We start from the raw sequence: 24,654 nt of genomic DNA, 5'->3' as shown, positions 1-24,654 counted from the left end.
AAATCCAGATCACATAAATTCAGATAGATGGCTTTCAAACTAAAATATTTCCATGCTATACATTCAGTGGTATTTAAATTTAAAAATTAGATATTCAGTTGCTTTAAGGTCATTATTTGCTTCCGTATGCTTCTCCCTTTACAGGATTGAAAGGATTCATATGAAACAATCTGAAAAGGAAAAACTGCTCACAACTCAACGCCACGTTCATAACCTGTGATGAGGGGTCACAAGTAGGCACTGCTTCATTTTACGAGGTCACAACCCAAAAATGTTGTAGTTTATAAGACTATCTAACCCTATTGTGCCCAAATTGGTGGCTTCATCTTTGACTGGTATGTGGTAAAATGACGTCTCAGCATCTATGTTACTTGTTCTGCACTGGCCAGTAGGTGGCGGTATGCGCCTTCCAGCTGGTGACCTGCCATCACGGATGGTAACCGCTGCATCAAAAAAAAAAAAAACAAGAAGAAGAAGTGGTGGCGCAACACAGTTTAGCTAGCAAAGACTGTATGGTTAGTTCATGACAGCTGCCCTCAACCATAATAACGCAACAACTTAGCCTGATTTACTGTTCCCCTAGTTTTCTTATGACATCCAGCGACCACATCGCACTATGTTTGAGGTAACGTAGACAGCTTAGCTGCTATTCGGGCTTTTACTGTACAGCTGCCTGTCGTTTGCTGGGATTTTGGATGTAGCTAGCTTAACTGTTAACGTTTTAACGTTAGTTAACTGACGTTAGCTAGATAGATACAGTTCGCTAATCTGGTATGCAGATAAATAATAAGTACAGTGTCGACTGGGGTGACATTGATTTAGATATTAATCCTCTTTCGCTCTTACATTTAACAACAACTCTTAACTAATACTGTCAGCTTGATAGCTAGCTAGTTAGCTAGTGACGTTTATTTTAATTAAACTAACTAGGGTTGCATTCAGTAACAGAACTTATCCGGGTGAATGTTTTATTCACTGCTTCTGACTCTCGGGGAAGTGCAAGGGCATCTTTTGTGTCCTGGTGTTAGTGAAGAAAATATCAGACACATAGTGCATGGTGCTCAGGATAATGTCTAGCGTAACGAAACAGAAGTTTATTTAAGCCAGCAGCCTACTGTAACATTATTGCTTGCATGCATTTAAGATTGATGACACTAGTATGACCACATCTCAGTCGCTTGTGCCATCCATTAAAGGGGTTCACAAAAACTGTCAATTTCTTATAAATATGTTTTTTTTGGCATTATGCTTGATCACACTACATTTGCTAAATGTAAGCATAACAAACTTTCTGCCCAGTAAAAAGGTAGCTAGATAGACAATGTACAACATTCAATGAAATAAGGAGCATTTACTTTAACAAGTTCAACTCTGTAATCTCAGATTTCAAAGAGCTAAATGACCTCTCAAAATTAAAAATACTCCTAGGAGAAGGAGACAGGGTTATATCTTGCTGCCCAATATATATCAACATGCCACAGCCTGAGGGACAGTGAATGACCTACAGACACACACACATTTTCATTAAAAAATTATTATCCTATCTTACTTATCTGTATATATTTTAATATCACAATTCTTCTATTGTATGTTTTTAATTTCCACATGCTTTGGCAATATTAACATTTGTTTCCCATGCCAATAAAGCCCAATTGAATTGAATTGAATTGATAGAGAGAGGACATTTTGGAGGTGGGTAAGAAAACATCAATTTAAACCTTAAATACTACTGATTAAATAGAAAAAAATGAATGAAAATTGAAACTGAACTAGACCTCTAACTAATATTCATTGAATATACACTGTACAAAGATAGCGCCTCGGTAATAATAAAAAAATACTAAAACTTTATTTATAGAGCACTTATCAAAACAAAGTGCTTCACAACAAGATAAATAAAATACCACAGTGAATGACGAAATATAAAGAAATAAAATACACAAAAGCAATAAAATAAAAATAAAATAATCAGCCAGTTCAGGTAAAATCAGGATATGCTTTCAGATAAAAAAATACACTGTATATTAATGCAAGTAGGTTATACTGTATACCCAGGTGTTTGATTGAGTTTGCATAGATTAAAATAGAATCAACTGCACATGGAAGATACTGTATATCTACATACATTACTCAGGTAGAAGTGTTATACAGGTATGTAGTAATACAGGGATATGCGGTAACTGCAATGATACTGAGATATATAATAATAAGAACAAACACTGACTTGGTTTTCAAGGAGTAAGAAAATCAACATTTGTGATTGTTTGATTGACTAACAATTCATTGTTGATTAATTTGCCATTTATTTTCTTTATTGATTAATCATTTAGTCTATAAAATGTCAGAAAATAGTGAAAAATCAACAGCTTAGTTTCTTGTTATAGCAACATACCAACCTATCATGTTAGCGAGAAAAGTTTGTTTTAATGAGATGTGTTGATTTTGTGAAATAACAAGAAAGTTGTGTGATATAACAAGATTAAGTGATACGTTGTTATTACAAGAAAAGTTTCGGAATAACGGAAAAAAAACAACTGAATAATCTGGTATCTAATAATAACAAGAAAATATGTCATAATAACATGAAAAATGTCTTGTTTTAAGGTGAAAATGAGAGGTTTCTCGTTATAATGAGAAAGTTAGCAAATATTTTTTTTCCTCACGGTGGCAGCAATACGCTGCAATACATACAATAAAAGTGGGCATAATATTCATTGTGATACATTTTCTAACTCAAGCAAGTTTCAAATTACTGCAAATTAGTTTTCATGTCTACAGAAATTAACAGACACCAGCGGTTGCACCAGTGAAGATAAATAAATGGGCTAAAACACTGGTATGGTCACATTAGAGCTTTTTTTGCCCGGCATGTCATATCAGACAAACTGAAAACATGAACAGCCAATTGGGGAAAACTGTTCACATGAGAGACCTAGTTGTAATTACAAGTAGGAGATTACAAGTTACAAGAAGGAGAGGAGAAGGAATCTCTGAAGGCAACAACATCTCTCTCTTTGTCAACAAATTGTTGCGAAAATGGCTGCAAATCCACCATAATCTGCAGATCAATGTGAATAAGATCAGATATTAACAATAATACAGTTGGTTCAGTTAATTAAAATAGAGCTTTAAAGCCAATACACTTTGTTTATATCTGCTTTAACTTGTTAACAAACAGCCAGAAATATATGACAACAAACAAGTTTAGGCTTTTTATTTTTACATTTATATGGTGTAAAAGAAGGTAGTGAACCCCATCACATGCACTAAGTTTATTGAAAAAACAGCAGGACACCAAACAAAGAAGCAGTCAAATCACAAACAACTCAGACAATTACACAATCAGTAACCGATAAAATATATACATAAAATGAGACAAGCAAGGTATTTTAATATCCATAGAAAACAATAGAAACATGGAAATAGAATAGAATACTGGATGGGAACAAAACTAGTAATATTTATGAAGATAAGTTCGAACAGGGCACCGAACTTCCACCCATTTGATTTGATTTGTTTTGACTACTTGTTAGATTAACCTGTGGCTCGGGCATAAAGATGTTGTTGCTTTATATTTTGAATTGAACGTGAAAATGCTTCACGTAGGTCTATGACCGAACATTGCTTTTATAATAAAACAGTGTTGACAGCGTGCAGGTGTTCACTACCTTCTTTACCATTATTTCAATCTCCTACACACCTGTCTACCAGGTGTGTTTTAGGCAATATTAAACATTTAATGTGAGACTACAGGACTGGCAATGCAGGTCACATTCATGGAGCAATATATGAACGCAACTAAGTTGTAACAATGGGATGTTGTCTTATTATGCTGTCATGAATATGGCATTACTTGTCTAACCTGACCTTTTTTTCAAGCCTCAAGATGTTGAGCTAAGCTAAAAGGGGCCCACTGGGTATAAGTCTTTGCATATACAGAATTTAGAAAGCTTGTTTTCAGAATTATCTCTGCCAGATGAAACTTGTATCATTATATAGCATTTTCCCCTTAATCACAGCTGCCCTAACTTATGGTGGTCGCACATCTTAAAGGTTTCTGAGGTTTGTATGCCTTGCGGCCGTTGGTTACTGAGTGTCCGTGTTTATTTCTTAATAGGATCCTGAACTCCAAGATCCTTTGTCACTGAGTTTAAATGAAAACTATGATGACCAGAATTCGCCACATCATAATTCAAAACAAGCACCAGCAAGCCCTGACTGTAATTGTGAGACACCAGAGATTCAAGTAATCATCAAAGAGGAAGAGGAAGGCTGGACTGTGAGTGAAAATCGTGAGTGCAAAATCTTAAATATCAGCATCACCTTACTAGATGACGTACACACAGTTACTCAATCGTGACTTTTCACATTTTTGTTTTGCCTTGTAATGTTAAACACAGATGACAGCTTCAGCTCAGAGGGAGAAAAAGAGGATACTTCCACACGCACTTGTCATTCCCACCTCAAAGCATGCGGGAAGGAAAGCGCCATTTCACATGGAGTAAAGAGACACCAGAGAGTATATTCGGTGGAGAAATGCTCAGAGGACTCTGGTGGCCCCACTCTCTATGGGCAGAGCTCCTCTGCCAGAGAGGGGCGGCAGAGACACATGCTCATGGACTCTGATGAGAAAGCTAAGGTTTCCTGTGTACATGGAAAAGCGCCGGGAAGTGTGACTGTGCATCAGTGCAATAACACAGTACGTGAGTTGACTCCCAGTCACAAAAAGAACATGAAATCCCATCATAGAACACATGCAGGGGATGAGTGTTATGCTCAAGACCAGAACCTTGACGTGAAACAAAGCACATCTGTGACAACAGAAGCAGAACTATATGTGACCAAAAGATCAGCACCTTGCCAAACAGTATGTAAAACTACTTTTTGTAGAAATCCCTTATATAACCTTATGCAAACATTAGTAATTAGTAGAGAAAAATCTCCTTTATGTTAATTGTTTTTCTAGTCATCTAGTAGTGGTTTCATATGGTCCGCATCAGCTGAAGATCTGAAATTTATATACTAAGGGACAAATTCTCAGATAATGAATTGCGGCTGCTGATAGCACCATGAATTGCACATCATTTGCAACTGCTATCTGCGCCGTCTCAAGGTCCAATTCACAAAAGATATTGCGCTAATGATATTACAGCATAAACACGCTCATAAAGTTTTGCAGCTGAGTGCAGTTTGGCATTGTTTTGCGTCTGTTAAATGTTCATCTGCAATTTTCTGTAGTGGTCCCAGTAATATTTGTTCTTAAGGTGTACTGAAATAGCATATCACATGACATGTTAAGCAACGTTTGAGTAAAAAACTTTATAAATGCAGTTGCAAGAACAATACTTTCCACTCATGTGGAAAGAGATGTTTGATTTGAAAGAGAACTTATTCTATTTAACTATTAACTCCCCCTTCTCTTTCATTCGTTTCTATCTGCGGGATGTCTCTCTTTTTTTCTGACTCACTCTGTGTTGAGTGTTTTGTCAGAGTAATTGTTATTTGGGGTGCTTTAACTGCGCTCTCCCTCATGCCTCTGGGTGCATGGGGAGCCGTTTTCTCTCCTACTCTGCTCTGTGCTAGGGTAACCACTGTCTCCGTTTCTCACAGCAGCAGGTTTTATGTTGTTTTACAGTTTCATTCCCTCATTCTCTGTGCCACCTGTGCACATATGATACTGTGATGTGCTATTGCTTCGCCTGGCTACAATCACTGCTGCCATGATCACTGTAAAATCTGGGCGTGACACCCCTTATAAATGCGCTTCATTTACCTCCAACTCTCTGAAGACACTAATAATTTCACTCTAACTGCGTGTGGCTATTAGCCCTGTGTATTGGACTTTGAGGCTCATTTGCATATAAAGGGGCCAAATGTATGCATATTACCTAATTTACATACCTGCAAATAGCACCGGAGCACCGAGACGCTATTTGCTTGGCAGCGCAGTTAGGGGTGCAGTTCAGCCTTTGCGGGTGCTTTGAGAATTACATTTCTTTTTGTCGTATTTATTTAGGTTTACCGGCCACAAAAGCCGCGCAATCCTTTTGTGAATTCGCCCCTAAGTTTCTTGCTTATTTTATTCATTTGTTGATTGTAAATGCATTTTTTTAAAATAATGTCACAATGGACCTCATATATGAACCCCTCGTATGAACAGATTTGTTCATAAGTAGCATGTACGAGTGATTTAAGAGGATATATGGCATTCACCAATTTTCTCTTACTTACAATTTTATCTTAGGTACAAACAAAATTCTCAAGTGGTCCAGATCGTATGAGTCATGTACAGAAAGTAGTTGCTAGGGAAATCACTCTGACAGTTGCCTCACGGTCTTTATGCAGGTCTTTGTCTAGTAAAATATCCTCTGTTGCACCGACAGTGTAACATCACTATAATAATAACTATAATATTCTCCTTTGTAATATCATCTTGACTGTCACGTCCCTTTGACTGCCTTTCATGTTAGTCATGGACAAATGGCAATTTTAGAGGCGTTGTTTATGCTAATGATCACATCTCACAAACATGCACCTCCTCATGAACAGGTGACATTAATCAGGCTGAAAGGAGCCATTTAAGACCAGTTCGTCCTGTTTAGAGAGTTTGGTGAATCCGACTTGAAACACTCGTATGAACAAGAATACGAAAATGTTCTTGCATGAGGCCCAGTGACTGTTTTTTAACTGCTATTTTTAGTTTAGGTTAAGTATCAAACAAAGTGGGATTAGAGATTTTTTGTCACAATTCATTCCAACCAAAGGAGAGAAATGTCCAAAACTAGTGTCACTACTTCTTATCAGATTAGCTTTGCTGGTAAAGACCCCCAAAAGATGCAGAAAATGAATGCCTTTTCACACTGTGTTCTGTATTTAGGATTCTCCTGAACGTAAGCCCCCGATGTCACATGGACTCAAGATGGCATCTGCTAACTTAGAGGACCAAACGCTCCATTTGACTGTCAGACTGCAGGCAGGGGAGGAGGAGGAACAAGAGGAGGAACAAGATGAAGAAATTGGTGGATTAATCAACTCTGATGGAGAAGTGGTAGAATGGGATGCCAGTAAGTGATTCATAACAGCACGTTTACTATATAGCCACTACTTATGCAAGCAGTAAACATTTATTTACTCAATGGACCACTCCTGTTTCTTTTTCCCATATGAGTTTATTTGACAAAGAATATTTTAAATAGCAGTTAAAAATATAAGACAATATAATATATATTTGGTTGGCAATTGGCAACCAAATATATTTAAGTATTTCCAAAACAAGACCTTTTAAATGTATGAAAACTCTATTGTACAGAGCCTTAGTTCTTTTGTTTTCTGTTATAATTTTTTTCCATGTTCACAGTTTATAAACTCATAACTCGCAACATTTATTTTATCATTACATTGACTTTATCTTTAATCTAGAATGCAGCCGTTTATGTTAGGCATGAATGCATAAACTACAGTTTTAAAATAATGTTGATGTTGAATATCACTTGTCATGGCAGGTATCTCTGAACCTGAGCCAACTATCTTGATTGTTACAGGAGACAGTCCTGACCGCTCTGATTGCACAGAAAGTCCTCAGCCGAGCAAGGTAATTTGTCTGAAGAAACGATTTTGCGATACAAAGGCATAGATAAGGGCTGGCCCGTTCAAGTGTTGGAAAACAATGAGTTGTCCTGGACACCAGAATTATGATCCACTTGTTAAATTAATTTGTCATATGTGTCCCTAAAGCCCCCCAAAATTGTATTTTTGTCTGCTGTCCCTGAAAATGAGTGCTTTGTTTAGGGATGAAGCAGAGTTGAAATCTTCACACAAAACAGCTGTCTTCTTGAGATACAGACTTCACTGTCTAAAATTAATGAAATAGCACAGTGTAACTTGTGCTTCTTGGTATATTTCACCTTTTAAATTTCATTGTCAAAATACAATAGTGAACCAAAACTACCAGAGGAGAGAGTCTTCAGTCTCACTGCACGGTAGATAAATAGGCAGAATTACTAATTAACAGTTATCAGTTGCAAGTGCAGCACCACACTGACCCCAGACAGATAAGAAAAACGACACTTTATTGCCAGAGAATAGTTTGGATTACATCCTATAACTACTACTATAAAAATGCTTTTATCTCTGCTCTGTTTGCAGGCTTAAGTACTGTTACCCAGCTAGTACTGTTAGGGAGGGTTTGAGGGATATGTTGCTGATGGTTTTTAATGATTATGATCACAGGGTGTCGTCCTGTCCGAGTCTCAGCTGCAAGGCCAAAACCAGAGAGACAGCAGTAGTCCAACGCTCATCATGGAAGTTGTGTCTGTGGGGGAAGATGAAGAAAGGGAAGAAGGGGAGGAAAAAGAGAGAGTAGTAAAGATGGCAGCTGTCTCATCCTTATATCGTGGTAAACACAAGTCAAAAGAAAAATGAAAACTGTACAGGTTGTAAATAATAGTTATGACTCAGTTCTTTCGTTGATCTTTTTGCACACAATGTTACCAGGAAAGAGACTGAGAAGAAGGAAGAAGGTTCCAGTGGTGTCACTGGATGTCTCAGACGCAGAGAAAGAAGTTCCTGCAAATCCTGGTGTGTGTGAAGTGATGGAAAGACGAAAAGATTGTCATTATAATACGCATTCAAAATATTGGTTTAAGTAGTACATATGGAGGATTCAGAAGAGTGATAATAAGAATTGGGCGGATTGTTGTATTCTAAGCTGGTATTCAAAATTCGGCATCAATATAATAGCTATGTTTCTTTTCATATGGTAATATTTTCTTTTTTTTTCTTTGTCACAAAGCAAAAAGAAGAGGCAGAAGAAAGATTTCAGAAGCTCCACTGTTGTCTGTTGAAGACCTAGAGGTAGAGCCAGGAAGTGAGTGTTCCTCTTGATTTTTTTATGGCAATTGAATGTATGTTTTTGCATCTGAAATGATAATTTTTCATGTTATTGTTTTGTTGTAATAAGTCTTACTTTTTATCTTATAGTATCAAGGCGCACCCGAAGAAAGAGAAATGTCCCCATCATAGTGGAATCAGAAGAATTAAACTCAAAAACTGTCCGCCGTGTTGCTGGTAAAACAACAACAAGTAGGGTCGGGTATCTTTCTGATTTAGTTGACTCTTAATCCAATTCTGCTCATTGATTCTGGTTAATTTCATGCTATGTGAGCAAGAAAAGAAAAACAGGTCTACAGAAAGATGTGGACATTTGTGGGGTTTCAGTTTTAAATATTGCGCTGTGGAGTGGCAAAAGAACTAGTCACATCCGTGACTAGTTCATCGAGTTCATCTCCCAAATAGGCGAAACCTTCTTCCATGCCCTTTCTATTATATGGAAAACCAGTTGCTGGAAAGTTGGGTTAGATTTTAGCCACTTTTTGAGTCCTAGCTCTGATCTGCCATAATATAAACAATATACACATGCAAACTTCACTTTTGGGATTGATGAGCAGAATCTAAAAAGACATTTACTAACAAATCACTGGCTCTTAAAAATTTTGAATCCAATTTTGAACCAGTTCTCGATACCCAACCCATATTTCTATGACAGTTTAACGTCAGTTTTATGTTTTAGACTAAAGCAATAATTTTTTTTTTTCTTTTACCAGCAAAGCGACCTTACAGAAGAAGGAAAGATACAAAAACATCTTCTGAAGGAGAAAACACAAGGGTTTCTACTGGTAAGAGGAAATAAAATGGTCCACAAGGGTGTATAACCAGCGAGGTAGGGCAGCTGCAGCTAATACCATGTTATCCCATGGTTAGCTCAGTTTGAAACAGTGTGTTGACTGATAATGTAGGTAATGTAAGTACTGCTGCTATGGCTGCCTGCAGTTAAATAAACCTAGTGTAGTGATTTAGAAAAGTGGATACACTGTTGACAGGAAATATGATTTTAATGTACAACTATGTTAGACTTTTTCCAATATCATCTAAAGCACTCATTAACACAAAGAAGACACGTTACAGAACGAGGACACGGAGCGTCTTTGATGGTCGTCCAAATGCAGAGCAGCAGCAGTTCCAGTCCAACCTGTTTCACCTATCAGCAAAAGATATAGCAGCAGCAGCATTAGATGTAGACATACCAAAGTGTACCATCTACAGGCAAGAAAAGTGATTGGAAGAGGTCATAGATGTTTCTAAAAAAAATAGTTTATAATAAAAATAGTATCGTTTTTTTTTTGTTTGTTTTTTTAAGATTATTTTTGGGGGGCTTTTTGCCTTTATTTGATAGGTACAGCTGAAGAGAGACTGGAAATGTGAGAGAGCGGGGGGATGACATGCAGAAAGGGCTGCGGGTTGGATTCGAACCCTGGCCTCTGCAGTAAAGACTCAGCCTTGTACATGGGGCTACCAGGTGATCTACCGGAGCACCCCGTTATTTAAAGTTTTTTAAAATACTTAAAAAAAAACTGCTGCTGCGATTATTTTCCTTTCCTACACGTGACAAAGGTTAGCATGTGTAGAACGGATCTCACTATGAACAGACCAATCTGCATTTGGTCAACATGAAGGAGTGAGTTTGAGTTTGTGAGTGAGTTACAAGCCGGTTTCATTAAGCGTTTAGCACCTTGTAATTTCACCTTCTTTTTCCCCACATAGGGAAGAAGCGCCCTGGCAGAAAGATGGTTCGTGTTCCAATAGAAATACCTCCTGAGCTCCTGAAGAAGCCCAAAGAGAAGATAGAGTACCACTGCTCGGTGTGCGGTAAAGAATTCCCTCATGCCTACAAACTAGAGAGGCACGAGCTGATTCACACAGGAGAGAAACCTTACTGCTGCTCCATCTGTGGTCGGGGTTTCAACCAGAAGGGAAATCTGAAAACGCACTACAAAGTCCACTTAGGTGAGACTGGATCATACTTAATATTTACAGTTATCTCCTGGAATATTTGCACTTCTATTGTTGTTGTTGAATAATTGGCATTTTTCCTGCTGCATCATTGTTCACAGAGCAAAACAGGAAAACCAGCATGGCGGTTTACAAAGTTTTTCAAACCTAGTCTTGTCTCCAACTTACCTAACTGTAATGGTGATGGAAAAGGAAGGCAGAGCAGCGCAACAGAGAGCAAAACATTTAATACATATAATATTTGAAGAATTGGCCCAAAACTGGCTACTCAAGAGTCAACTTGGAAAAACTACATTGATTTGAGTGCGGTTATTTATACTTGGCTCAATGTAAAAAATAAGTGAAGTAAAATTGAAGTCTTAAACAATGCAAAGATTGTTATACTTGAAGAGTAAAACATGATTTGCCTCTCCTCTGTCTCTGTGAAGGTCGTAAGGGTGCTGTGGATTTTGACGATGAGGTGGATCCCATAGCGTCAGAACTCTCCGAATACTTGAAGTCTCTGCCAGGGGAGTCCAGGATCAGATCATCCCTCCGTTGCCTGGAATGTGGAAAAGAATGTGAGAGTCATTCAGCTTTACAAGCACACCACATTACTACACACACAGAAACAGCTGGTGAATCAGACGCAGTCGAGCACAGCTCATCACAGATTCTCTTCTGCCGCCGCTGTGGCATTCAGTTCAATGAAAAAGAAAAGCTGGAAGAACATATGAAAACCCACGTGAAGGAGAAGCCCTACTCTTGTCCTGACTGTGGCAAGAGGTTCATCAATGAAAGCTACATACAAATTCACCAGCGCATCCATACTGGGGAGAAACCGTTCCTCTGCTCCCAGTGCGGCAGAGGTTTCCACCTGGCTTCCTCTCTCAAGCTGCATGAGATGCAGCACTCCGGGGAGAGGCCGTTCGCATGTTCCATCTGTGGGAAGACGTTTCGGATAAACTCGTACCTAACAGCACATTACCAGACCCACATTAAAGACAGACCCTTCATTTGTAGTGTCTGTGGGAAAGGCTACTCCAGAGCTGAGGAACTGAAGGTGCACCACAGGCTTCACACCGGAGAGAGACCCTACGAGTGTGGGCAATGTGGGAAGAGCTTCATTTACCGCCAGGGTCTGCGGCAGCATCAGCGCACACATGCTGGAAGACGCATCGGGCCAACCAGACAGCTCGGTAGACCGAAGCAAGATGCCAGGCTGGACATCTAACAGTTGATCTATTGATGCATTTTTTTGTTGTTAACTGTGTTTGAAGATATTACAGTAAATTGCGCTTCGTTCCTGTATTTCTTCCTGTACTTCTTCCTTCCATTCCTCCCACCTACAGCAGAGACAATTACTGTCTGAAAATATGCGCTACAGAGTCAGTGTGGGTTGCCAAGAATAATTTGGAAACTTACTGTGTTGTCTTTCTTGTAATCATGTTTTGTACCCATGTTTTTATGTTTACTCTTCTCTAGTAGCCCATCTGTACAATTTGAGTGCCTTTGTATCCTGCATGCCAAATACTAATATTTAATGTTAAGAAATTATGCACAATATCCTTGTTATTTTAAAGTCCATGATGATCGAATACAGACATTTTTCAGAAACATGTCTGGGTTTTTTTATACATTTGAAATAATGTATCAGACCTATTCTCTCCAATCAGTTTAGTGACCCCTCCTTTGACAGTTTGTAGTCCAACACACTAAACAAAAACTCCACCAATCATAGATGGATGACTAAATTACCGGTTCCTAAAGTGATAATACTCATCCTCATAAATCTTCATCCCCTGTAGTCTTGAAAGATGGTTGTTAAAAGTTGGTAGATTACCCCTTCTCAGAGAACAGCAGCTGTAGTCAACTTGAACCACTCCTGAAACATAAACAATTTATTCGCTCTCCATCTGGATCCTGAGTATATTTCACACAAATTCTCATATTTTTGCCAAAATATGGCTTAATACTGTGCTTCCATTTGTCACTTGTGCAGTGAGCCACTTAAAGTGCCTTTAGAAAGTTTTTTTTTTTTTTTTTTTAATGTTCTATATCTTGTATTACAATATTTAACCACAGCGGATGCAATTAGTTATTTTTGGCACTTATCAACTCATAAGAAAGACTACAATGTTAAAGTGAAAACAAATCTCTCCAAACTGATATAAATGAAGTATAAAACAAAATAATGGAGTGCAGAAAGATTCACCCCCATCACATCTGAAATGTTCACCCATCTTATGTGGTGTTCACCTTGAATGCTCACAGGTGATCGCCATTCAACTTATTATGTGACTTCTAAAAACTGTTGGCTGTACCATCGTTAATTTAGCTTTGTCACCATTTGTCAGTTTGTCAGTCAGTTATTTTGTCATTTGGTTATTTTATTCTTGTCTTATTTGAAGAGATTTGTTTTTAGTTTAAGAAGTTCAAGTTTTTTTCTGTTGAGCTATGTGAAAAATACAATTACACTGACTGATTCAGTGTTGTAAAAACATATATAGCAACCATAGTAGTCATAAGTTGAAGTTGTATGGAACAAACTGGAGTGCTCAGATGGACAGTGGAGAAATGGATTATGCTGCAGAAGCTGTTTAAGAGGCTTTTATTAACTTTTTGACATTTGTTATTTGAGTTCACTATAACTGGCATAGATTCAAGCTGAATGTGCCTGCTGTTCTCTGAAGGAGGAAACTGACAACTTTTAACACCTTTGTTCAAGCCTTCAGGGTGTGAGAAAGATTAATTTCACTTCAATGTCAAGAAGTTATTTTATAAAACTGACTGAGTGAGAGAAATACTTAACAAAGACATCACACCTTGGCAAAGCGGTGCTACAACACGTACTGTAGTTGTCAAATCTACCTGTGCAGCATGAACAGAAATTACAGGATGGATCAGTTTGTGGTTTCATTTCAAAGCTGGTTAAATGTTTATATAACAGAATACTAAATCATTGCAACTGTACTATAACCTTTTAAGAGATAAACTGCAGTCTACAGCTAATGTAGGGGGAAAAAAGTTTTGTTACATTTGATTTGCAGAAAATTCATAAAAACTCAGGTCAACATTAATACCACACAGTTACCATGATATTGCTTCACCAGTATGATACCTAAAGGTTTCTTTTTAATTCTTGTCATTAGCTAATATCAAGGTGTGATCCAGAGGTGTGCACTACACGTTTACAATTTTGCAATCATAATAATATATAACACCTATTTACACTTTATGCAAAATAAATAATTAAAATGGAAGTCCAGCCATTAAATATTGCCATTAGGAGGACTTAGTTAATCGCTAATCGTCTGCATTAACATGCAGATTTTCCTCCAGTGTAAAAATCTGTTCTCTTTGTAACGTCTCATAACAAGCTTATTTGTCAAAAGATATACACAGTTTTGTAATGTGTATTTACTTATTTTAATATCGCCTAAACGAATCTCAGAATATCTAGCCATAAATTATGAACACTAGATATGTATCTGACAAAAAATGTCATAATAGTGCAGTCCTACAGTATGCCATTAAGATTATAAGCAAAAAATAACGGATCCACATTTAATTTAGTAAAAAAACAATATGTAGCTGTTAATATTTGTGGGAATCAGATTTAACATGAAGTGACGCTACTGTTGAAACCTTAAAAGCAGAGTAATGTTTTTATGGATGTTAGCAGACAGCCATTTTAGGCTCTTTTTGACAGCTCGGATTGCTTATTTCAGTCCTCCTATCTGGCAACCCTGAACTTGCCTCCTCCGTCTCTACTAGCGTGTCATGCTAGCTGTTGTAGTGTATCACAGCTTGTACAAAGACATTAAAAAAACTTTTTGTTACATGCACCGTGGTGATGCAGAGAGATGTGGGTTAAAGCTGACGTGGTGATTTTAAGGCACCATGAATGAGGTGAGTATTATATAAATTTGCCCACAACGGCCCAGTCAGCGCAACATGCTAGCTAGCTGTTAGCCAGCTGTTAGCCAGCTGTTAGCTAGCTGTTAGCCAGCTGTTAGCTAGCTGTGAATAGCAGAGTGTGTAAGTTTGAGCTGCATTTTCACTGCCTGCCGTCGTGCTGCAGTCGAGGTGTGTCTGAGCAGAGAGAAGAGACAGACTAGTGTTAAAATATCAGGTTGTCAGGTTTGCAGTGGTGGAGAAAGAATTCAGATCTTAGATAAAAGATAAAAGTACTAATGCCACGCTGTAAAAATACTCTATTACAAGGAAAAGTCCTGCTTTAACTTAAGGAATCAGGAAAATGTATTTTAAATATGAAAAGTAAGAGTATTTAATGCAGAACAAATGCCCCCTGTTACTGTTATACCATTATATGTCATATATCATTAGATTATTATTACTCATGAATTAATATAAAGGATTTTACTGTTGTAATTGGTTGAGGTGGAGCTAATGTTTAACTGTTTTGTGTAGGACTGCAACTAATAATTATTTTCATTGTTGATTGTGAGGTTTTGTCTACAGTCATACAATTAAACATGTTTGGAGAACAACAATAATCAATAAATAATTACTATTTATTTGGGGCGAAGAGCTGAAGGTTTCTATTTTCCCTTTAATTAGTACTACATTACATAGTTCTTTTCAAGAAACTAGGAAATTATTAGAAAACTATGGATTTGTAATATAAACCATTACTGAAGTCAATTAGAAAGTAGGGACAACTCAACAAAAGCTAACAAGTAATGACACTAACAACAGATGCTTCAATATTATTATTTAAGTGTAGGTCTAAGAGACCTACACTTAAAAGTAGAAACCTTAGTAGTTGCGGTAGTAGAATTGCAATATGGAGAAACACAACGACAATATTAAGTAAAATAAGTACATAACATATAATAAATATATATAAGAACTATCTTTGAGGCTAAATAACCGGTGGAAGAATGAAACTTTGGACTATAGTGGTATTAAGTTATGAAAAACTATTAGGTTTTTTTGTTTATTTAGTTAATAATGATTTAACTTTCTCTCTTTTAGGAATCTTCCTGTGAATGCCCTAGCCAAGCTCTCCCCTGCCAGTGTGGAACCACGTCTGATTGGTTATCTGAGTCCAACCATGGAAAGCACAGCCCTGCCAGTAATGTCACAAATGGTGATGGACACCCACCCAAAGATGACAACAAAAGTCCCCACAGGAATGGAAGTTACTGTGGTCCAAGTCCTTTGCATGGAGATCAGAGCGTAACTAAGACTAAATGTGAGATAGTTTCATTACGGTTAAAAACTGAGGATAAGGACTGTCGAGCAGTTTCCAGTGTCGTACAAATGTATCTATTGTCGCAGGAGGTTTACCTTTCAAAACCCTCTGATTGTTCACCTGCGAACCCACACTAAAGAGAAGCCTTTCTTCTGCCCTGTGCCCTCTTTTCTATAAAGAGTCATGTAAAGTCGCATATGAAAATACACACTAAAAAGAGGGCTGTTATGACGAATGTGCAAGAAGAAGAAGATGCAGTTGGTGGTTTGATCAACTCAGATGGAGAAGGGTTAGAATGGGATTCTGGCAGCTCTAGTAAGTGGGAATAGTTTTGTTTTTGAAAGAATAAATTGTCATTCATTGGTTTGGATACAAATGGAGAGAAGATTTATGAAATTTACGCTGGTCCTGTTAAATGATGAAAGGGGATGTCATTCTGTCTGTATGACAATCTAAATGTCTATGTTTTTTAGAGGTCATTCCTAATGTGCACCAAACTAGAAGCATGGATCGGTCTTGCTGTTGCCATGTGTGTGCTAAGAAATTCTCGAACAGCAGAGCTCTACGACGACACCAGAGGACCCACACCGGAACCAAACCTCATAAATGCCCCCAGTGTGGGTCAGCGTTCAATTTCCTTAACAGACTCAAGAGACACTTTTTAATCCACACCAAAGAGAAACCTTTCTCCTGTCAAGTGTGTGACAAGAGATTCTCTTGCAAGGACAGGCTGCAGGAACACCTCAGCCTACATGGGTGGTCAGCTGGAGCCAAGGAAACTGCCGAGGCTGCCAGTACTCCCATCTGCTCAGATGCATCAAATTTGGAGGGAAATTCTGCTGGTGGGTTGATTCAGAAAAAAGATGTGGTGTCTTAGTATCAGACCTGAAAGTCAGAGAGTCAAAAACGTTCTTAGACCTGGAGATTTGACTGTAAATATTTTATTAACAGTACTGTTATAATGATGATTAAAATTTACATGCAAACTAATGACAAGATCACACAGAAAGCCAAGGTTAAAATGAAAATGGACAGTAAATTAATACCTCTACTTTCATTGCAGAACATGTAGGTGCCTAGACACAAGAGGTCAAGGCGAATCTAAGACAAAAGTAAAATGTTGTTAGTTGAGACTGTCAGCTGATTTTCACAAAGAATGCTCCAAACTTAGAAGTGTGACATTTTTGGTGTTGATCTGTACACCTACCAGCTTCTTTGTTTCATACATGCAGGTAAGGCTCATGATGTTACATTACCTGGTGACACACACACGGCTACACCCGCCAAACCTGAACATAACCAGTCTCTGAAAACAACACCCAGGAAACGTCAGAAGAAAACTGAGGCTGGGGAGCTCTTCAGCTGCACAGAATGCAGCAAGGATTTCCAGAGTGTATACGCCAGAGACCGCCATCTGAGAGAGAAACATGGCAAACACCCACTTCACAAGTGCTGCGACTGCGGACAGACATTTAAAGTAAACCGAAGCTTGATAGTCCACCGGCGGATCTACCATCCACCACCTGCAGCAGCTGTGGAACCTGAAGAAGAGCGAAGGGCTCCAAAGACTTACTTTTGTTCAACATGTGGAAAGCAGTTCCCGACTAGTGCCTCTCTGAAAAGGCACCTTATTATTCACTCAGGGAAGAAACCGTACAAGTGCACTTCATGTGGAAGAGGTTTCACACAGATTGGAAACCTCAAAACACACCAGAAGGTTCATAAAGGTGAGAGCACTGAGGTCTACAGTACCTTTTAAAGTTAAGACAGTTTCAGTTTCTCTCTGTGAGTGTCTCTCTTTTTAACAGGCAGTTGGTTTTCCCAATATTTTAAGTTTTTCGATTCTGCAGTATAATTGAAAATAAGTCTGCAAATAAACATCAAAGTGTAGCATTATTCAAATGTCATACAGCTTCAATTGTCTATTAAACACAGAGCATTTATTTGGAATCATGTTTCTGGCCATCAGGCAGATGTAAGTCCAATACACTCTCCTTGTAGCTCTGTTTTTGGTCTCCACCACATTGTGAAAAACATATCTGTCTCTTTAGCTGCTAAATGGTCCACTATGTTCACCAGCTAATCGCTAACATCTGTCTGTCTTGTTTTGTGCTGGGCAGGTAGTGTTTATCTGAGCTTTCTTTTTGCTGAAAACAGCTGCCTGATTAGACCTTGACCTACTGTAACCTTGATGAGAGAGGCGAGAGTCAACAAAAACAGTAAAGTTGTAGGCCATAAAACCACAACAATGAGCTGAAATGCTCCATAGAGCTGGATGATAATTTTCTATGGGTTCGTCACTTTAAGCAACCACTTTCACCTTACACATTAACATGAAAAATATTGCTTAGTGCAGCTTTAATGTCTAGTTTTGAAGCAACGTTAATCCATTGTTAATATAAAAATATTGATAATTGCAGCTTTAAGGATTAACTTAATTTTGCTTTTCTTCCAATAGGGAAATTTACCAACATCACAGCATTAGAGAAGAGGTTCTCTCAACCCGAAGAGGCTCAGTCATCAGTGGAAATCTGCTTCTGTCATTTGTGTTGGATACAATTTTCAGAAAAACAACTATTGGAAGAACACTTGAAACAAGTCCATGAATCAAAGAAACCATTTTCCTGCACACAGTGTGGCAAAAGATTCATGTACATCCAGAAATTAAAAGAACATGAAGCTGGGCATGAGGGTCTGAAGCCCTACCAGTGCTTGCAGTGTGATAAAGGTTTCCAGACCTCAAAGGGACTCGAGAACCACATGCGAGATCACACAGGAGAGAAACCTTTCCCGTGCGTTATATGTGGAAAAAGGTTCAAGCAGGAATCTACTCTGAGAGCGCACTATCTGACGCATTCTGGACAGAGGGCTCACCTCTGCTCCATCTGTGGTAAACGTTATGCAAGAGCTGAAGAGCTTAAAGTTCACCTCAGAGTTCATACAGGAGAGAAGCCATACCAGTGTGAAGAGTGTGGGAAGAGTTTCTACTACAGGCAAGGCTTCAACAACCATAAGAAGACTCACAATGCCAAACCCATAGGGCCCACCAGGCAGCTGGGCAGACCCAGACAGCTGGGGAGTACCAGGAAGTCAAGCAGGCCCAAGAGAGCTCTGCCTGATTCAGATGAAGAGGACCTGACCTGGGAACCTCCTGACCTTGGTAGGTGTATTGATTGACTCACTTTACCATCTAAATCAGAGCCTGTGTAGGGTAAGCACAATGTATTTTCATGACCATAAAGTTCACAACGTGTTACTCACTTTTTTAAAAAGAGTGTGTTGCTGTAGACTGCACAGCATAGAAGAATTCCACCAACTATTTATATAAATATAATACAGCTTTGCTTGATTTTTCTGCTCTACACATTACATATAATGCGTCACACCTCTTAAAAGGGGATTTACATATTTTTTTAGTAAATAATTAAAAGACCTACAGCCAAATTTTCATGGTGCAGCCATTTCATGATGCCAGAAATATTAAGACTGTCTGTGCTAAACTTTCCCATCTCAACTATTATATTTCTAAACAAATCAGAACTCAGAAATCAGATGGATTATATTAAACAGAAGCTTTTATTCCAAATTAGAAAGTGGGTTTATAAGATAATTAATATTGTTACAGTTGTGCAATTAATTGTCTTTAAAACTGTTCAATTTGGGTGTTCAGTTTGGTGCTATTAAATGATCTGCATGCTCCTTTTATTGCCAACATAGTCCTAAATAAACACGGTATGTGGAAATATCTTTATATAATTCAAGACAAGCGTGTGTGTTTAAATATTTACTTAAGATCATCAAGTTGTATATTATCTGCAGCAGCAACAAAACTCCACAAGTGTTTCAAAAGTCACAAGCTTTAAACACATTACTAAAGTATTAACTTTATGTCACTTGACCAATGGCTATAATATAATGAATATGAGTCATTTGTTTATACAGGAAATAGGCCCCAGCAACACCTTGGCAACCTAGAAAATCATGCTGCATGGAATCATGGCCAGGTGAGAGGAATTGCACCCTGTAGATGTTAAAATTAAATTGCTGCCCTTCACATCCCTTCATTGTTTGCTTTATATTTTCCAGAAGTCTCCATGGAACTTTGGTCAACATACAGCATTCAACCTGTGGGACCAAAACCCAAATTCATCTAACTGGAGAGCAGCAGAGGGTCATCAGGCTTATGGTGCTCCAGCAGGAGCAAGCATTAATGTCAGTGCCCTGCTCAGGAGCACAACAGTAAGTGATGCTAAATCAAGCTGCTCTGGTTACCTTGACATCTTAGATAAAGTTGACAAGAAGAAACCATCATTCTTGGTTTCACTTGTTTCTGTAAGAATCTGGCTGAATTGGGTGGAAGTTACTGTTAAATTGACAGTAGGTGGTGCTGTAAATCCACTTGAGTTCCTTGTACCAAACAGTGGCATTCACTGCATTTGATTGTGCCTCACATTGGGTATCAATTGCATAGTCAGTATATAGTATTAATGTTTTGAGACAGGTTGCAGATTTATTTTTTGTAAGATGGCATCTGTTGTCATCTTAATGTTTAAGAAAGAAATGGCAACTGCATTTAAGTTTGAAAAAACTTGATTTGCTTGCTTGATTTTGTGAAAGTACCATTAGAGTGTTGATTAAATTAAACCCTATAACTAGAAACATGATAATAATTTAAAACATTCAAAACAACTCATGATGACAGGATCAGGAGCACTTTAAAGAGAGCTGTCCAGCAGAACAGTCCTCTGGATCACCACCTTCTGAGCTCGGGCCTACCACACGCCTCCCACATAACTCCACATCAAAGAAAACGCACCTGAGCAAGGCGGGTGCAGAGGTAAATCACAATGAAGAACACAGACCTGAGACACAGGACCAGGATCACAGAACAGCACCTGCAGGTGAGTTTGACTGGTACTATGGTATTATGCTGTGAACACATACAACTCTTACAGAATTATAATTGAGAAAAGCAAGACTTTGGTCACTAAAATCTTTATTTAGTTTCAAAGGAATCTACAATCCATCACAAAGATATCTGCATTCACAGACAATAAGCATGGAACAACAAAACATGTCAGCATCGTTTTGTGACTCTTATACCTTCAAACAGGGAAAGAAGTACTGTGTATACACAACAACATAATAATAAAGAGACAATGATATGGAATAAACTTAAAGTACATGATTTTATTTCAATGCAGATCAAGTTTGTATTGCAGGTTTATTAGGGGGCAGTAGAAAACAAGCTGCACTAATCAATGTTTTTATATTTTTATATGTTTTTAACAGTGGATAAAATGACTACATGCATGTGAAAGGTGTTGCTTGTTGTGATGAACCCACAGAGAATTATCACCCGACTCTGCAGTTCTACAGACCTTTTTAGCATCTTTCAGCTCATTGTTTTGGTTTTACTGTCTGCAGCTTTAATGTTTTGGTTCACTCTCAGCGCTCTCATCAGCGTCGTTTTCAGACGCAGCATGCAGCTGTTTTCAACGTAAAAGCTCTTTAGCAGCTAAGGGGACAGATATTTCCCTCAGGAGTTGATAGAGACCAAAAGGGGAGAGTAAATATTACTTAACTTACATTCCTCAGGTGAAAGCGAATGGTACTTGTTAACAGCTGGATGTGTAAATAAGCAACTGAAATGACATATCAGACCCTCTACTATTGGAGCCACTTGCTAAATGTTCCTTAGAAAAAACTACTGTATTTACACTACCTTATGTTTTTTGTTTTGTTTTAGAAGGTACTTTAAGACGGCCAGAACCTGAACACAGCAGCTCCCATGAACAGCCTCAGGAAAAGCCATCTGAGGAGCCAAAACAATACAAGGAGCCTCGCAGACTCAAGAAGAACTACGACTGTCCGACCTGTGGAAGAGTGTTCTCTCACAACACCGCTCTGCAGCGACACCTCGTGATTCACTCAGGGAAAAGACCTTTCCAGTGCTTCATATGTGGAAGAGGATTCACCCAGAGTGGAAACCTCAAAACACACATGAAGGTTCACAGAGGTCAGAGGCAACAAGAAGCATCTTTGTCTTTAATTAGATGTCTCTGGTCATGTGTTTTTCTCGTGCTTCCACTACAGTCTTCTTATGGTAAAAAGTGTTGTTTTTGATTTATGTGTAGAAATTATAATTGATTAATATTGTGGAACTTGTGTAAACTATGCCCTAAAGACCCAGTCACACCAAAAAGTGGCACAGTGAAATTCATCCATGTGCCTTCTAGAAATATTTGGCTCTAGCAGCTTGGTGATGTAGTGACTACTCCCACGGCTAGTTGGTAAACTACTGTAGCTAGTGAGACAGCCGCTAACATGCTAGCCAGGCAGTTAATAGTCAGTCACAGCTTTGCAAGTTTCTTTCTATTTTCTCTATGCTGTGCTGAACTGTACACTATTTCATTCAATAAAGAGTTTTTGAAGGGAGTAAAGGGCTCTTTGAGCTAGTTACCGCAGTCGCTAAAGGAGCAAATGTTCACACAATTTATTCAAGAGATAAATTTGTACCAATGACTCCTTTCCCATAACTGTCTGCCAACCATGTCTCTTTTGTGGAGCAGTTTATACTCCAACAGTGGTGGTTTAAAAAAAGTGCAACACAGTTTAAAAGCAAAAAAATGAGTGCAGACACAAGCGAATCCACTGATTACAGCGATTCCATTGATATAAATTGATTTTGCAGCTAAATTTAAATGTTTTAAATGTTGGTGTGACCGTGCCTTAACGATGCACAACTCTTTGAAATTAAATGACTATAAATGTGTTTGTTTTTCTCACAGGAGAGTTACCAAATTGGACATTAGTTCAAGAGAAGAGTCCCCCTAAAGAATCTCCCATAACAGTTCATATGTGTGGAGAGTGTGGAATGGACTTTCCTCAGAAACAACAGCTGGAGGAACACCGCCAGTGTCACAAAAAGCCTTATGCATGTCCTGACTGTAGCAAGACATTCAAAAACGAATATTATTTTAAAATACATAAGCGTGTTCACTCAGGAGATTCACGTTTCCTCTGTTCAGAGTGTGGAAAGAGTTGTGTCACAGCAGATTCACTTAAAAAACACGAGTTGACACACACTGGAGAAAAGAATTTCCACTGTGATCAGTGTGGGAGGGCGTTTTCACAATCCTCCCACCTCAACGTGCACCTCAAGACTCACACCGGAGAGCGGCCTCACCTCTGCTCAATCTGTGGTAAAAGTTACTCCAAAGCATGTGATCTGAAAGTTCATCTTCGAGTTCACACGGGAGAGAAACCGTATACTTGTGAGAAGTGTGGCAAGTGCTTCTATTACTCTCAAGGTTATCGAGCACATCTGAAGATTCACGACAAGAAGCCAAAACCTCCAACAAAACCATTGGGGAGACCAAAACAACAGCTGCTAGTGGTAAATAATCAATAATGTAATTCACAATAGTTTGAGAAAATATAAAGGGTAAAAGCAAATATAATAGTTTGCCAATCTATCACTATGTGAAATAAAATATCTTTCAAATGACTGAAGTGATTGGCCAAGCAATATTATAGTAATCACATGTACTATATGGTGTACAGTCAGCTCCATTATCACGTACTTGTATTGGACTGAAGTATTTAAGAAAATAAATCATGATATTGTGAATCATTGTTAATTATTTTTGTGTCTGTGTTTCTATTTGTGATTCACCAAAACTTTGACCGGAATTGATTGTATCCAATAATTTGACTCCACAGATCACAGTATAAATTGGTGCGTTACAAAGGAAGAAGCTTTTACTGCATTCTTGGCAAAAGAACTAAACAAAAACAAAAGCCTGTACTTTGAAATATATATTACAAGCAGCAGCTAATAACTTCATATATGCTTGTTATTTTAGTCAGAAATGTTTGTATCTTAATACATAAATATAATCTGCTTTATGCATTGTATTATCATGCAGCAGGATAATAGTGTTCACATTACTTCTACCATTGTTGGGAATTTATTTTTGTATCCAAATTATGGTTCTCAACCTTTTTCTGTCTTGCTCCTCTTTGGAAGCTAAAAAGTACAAAAATGTGAAATATATTTCATATGTTAAAACTTGAATTTCACGTGACTTTTTTTGCCCCAATGGTGGGGAAACAGTACAGTAACAACAAAGGGAGAATTTTATTGAAATAACATTATCAAGAACATGAACTTCATGTTTTCTTTTTCATCATGTTGAAAGACTTGTTAACACAAAAGCTCTCTTGTTTCTTTATAGAAGACATTTTGCATTGTCAGAGCAGGAAAAGCACAGGTGGATGTACTAACATTAATTATGTCTCTGTTCCAGCAATTACTGTAACACAATGCAGCAGATAATAATGCCATAAGTTACAGTTAAGTGCCTGCTGTGAAAAAGGTATTTTCCCACGTCACATTTTTCCCCTGATCATGCGTGCCTCCTGCCCCTCAGTTTGGGAACCAATGATTTACTCTTTGAACATTATCCATCATCCATCCATCCATCCATCACTGCTCAGTATCTTATCTAGTTCTCAGTAAGCAGAGTAGCCCAGATGACTTTTATTCCTCAACCATGTCCTCCAGTTCCTCCAGGGGGATCCTGAGGCATCCTCTTGACTTA

At 38.2% G+C, this 24,654-nt stretch overlaps 2 protein-coding genes across 7 annotated transcripts; both read left to right on the top strand.

The window, feature by feature from the left end:
• The first annotated feature begins 450 nt into the window (after window positions 1-450).
• LOC122872106 (zinc finger protein 287-like) lies at window positions 451-12,444 on the top strand. Of its 4 annotated transcripts, none has more exons than XM_044187854.1 (12): window positions 451-625; window positions 4,118-4,292; window positions 4,401-4,867; window positions 6,878-7,064; window positions 7,542-7,591; window positions 8,230-8,395; window positions 8,494-8,577; window positions 8,792-8,866; window positions 8,980-9,081; window positions 9,603-9,674; window positions 10,600-10,842; window positions 11,277-12,444. In XM_044187854.1, exons 1-12 carry the CDS (start codon window positions 617-619, stop codon window positions 12,059-12,061), a joined length of 2,415 nt encoding a protein of 804 aa, XP_044043789.1. In that variant the 5' UTR covers window positions 451-616; the 3' UTR covers window positions 12,062-12,444. The 4 variants fall into 4 exon arrangements, with proteins under 4 accessions (XP_044043789.1, XP_044043798.1, XP_044043807.1 ...); XM_044187863.1 differs by having other exon boundaries at window positions 452-625; window positions 8,980-9,066; XM_044187872.1 differs by having other exon boundaries at window positions 453-625; window positions 4,401-4,699; window positions 7,503-7,591.
• A 1,933-nt stretch (window positions 12,445-14,377) lies between these two features.
• LOC122872096 (zinc finger protein 135-like) lies at window positions 14,378-23,694 on the top strand. 3 transcript variants are annotated; one of them, XM_044187841.1, is made up of 10 exons: window positions 14,378-14,739; window positions 15,829-16,048; window positions 16,522-16,890; window positions 17,281-17,775; window positions 18,507-19,208; window positions 19,991-20,052; window positions 20,135-20,287; window positions 20,751-20,949; window positions 21,798-22,154; window positions 22,840-23,694. In XM_044187841.1, the coding sequence occupies exons 3-10, from the start codon at window positions 16,554-16,556 to the stop codon at window positions 23,460-23,462; spliced, it is 2,928 nt and encodes a 975-aa protein (XP_044043776.1). In that variant the 5' UTR covers window positions 14,378-14,739; window positions 15,829-16,048; window positions 16,522-16,553; the 3' UTR covers window positions 23,463-23,694. The 3 variants fall into 3 exon arrangements, with proteins under 3 accessions (XP_044043776.1, XP_044043758.1, XP_044043767.1); XM_044187823.1 differs by having other exon boundaries at window positions 15,829-16,363; XM_044187832.1 differs by having other exon boundaries at window positions 14,382-14,739; window positions 15,829-16,363; window positions 21,798-22,067.
• Window positions 23,695-24,654: the final 960 nt, after the last annotated feature.

The sequence above is a fragment of the Siniperca chuatsi genome, linkage group LG3 (assembly GCF_020085105.1).
Source record: "Siniperca chuatsi isolate FFG_IHB_CAS linkage group LG3, ASM2008510v1, whole genome shotgun sequence".
Taxonomy (NCBI): domain Eukaryota; kingdom Metazoa; phylum Chordata; class Actinopteri; order Centrarchiformes; family Sinipercidae; genus Siniperca; species Siniperca chuatsi.
The sequence above is the reverse complement of the archived record's forward strand: the minus strand, read 5'-3'. Positions and strand labels throughout refer to the sequence as shown.

Bases quoted from the DNA above. Each gene is read 5' to 3' on its own strand.
- LOC122872106 (XM_044187854.1), top strand. The intron at 8,867-8,979 runs GTGAGTGTTCCT...TTTATCTTATAG, and splicing joins CCTAGAGGTAGAGCCAGGAA to TATCAAGGCGCACCCGAAGA. The intron at 9,675-10,599 runs GTAAGAGGAAAT...TTCCCCACATAG, and splicing joins AAACACAAGGGTTTCTACTG to GGAAGAAGCGCCCTGGCAGA.
- LOC122872096 (XM_044187823.1), top strand. From the start codon at position 16,246: ATGAAAATACACACTAAAAAGAGGGCTGTTATGACGAATGTGCAAGAA. The intron at 20,288-20,750 runs GTAAGTGATGCT...TCATGATGACAG, and splicing joins CCCTGCTCAGGAGCACAACA to GATCAGGAGCACTTTAAAGA. The intron at 20,950-21,797 runs GTGAGTTTGACT...GTTTTGTTTTAG, and splicing joins TCACAGAACAGCACCTGCAG to AAGGTACTTTAAGACGGCCA.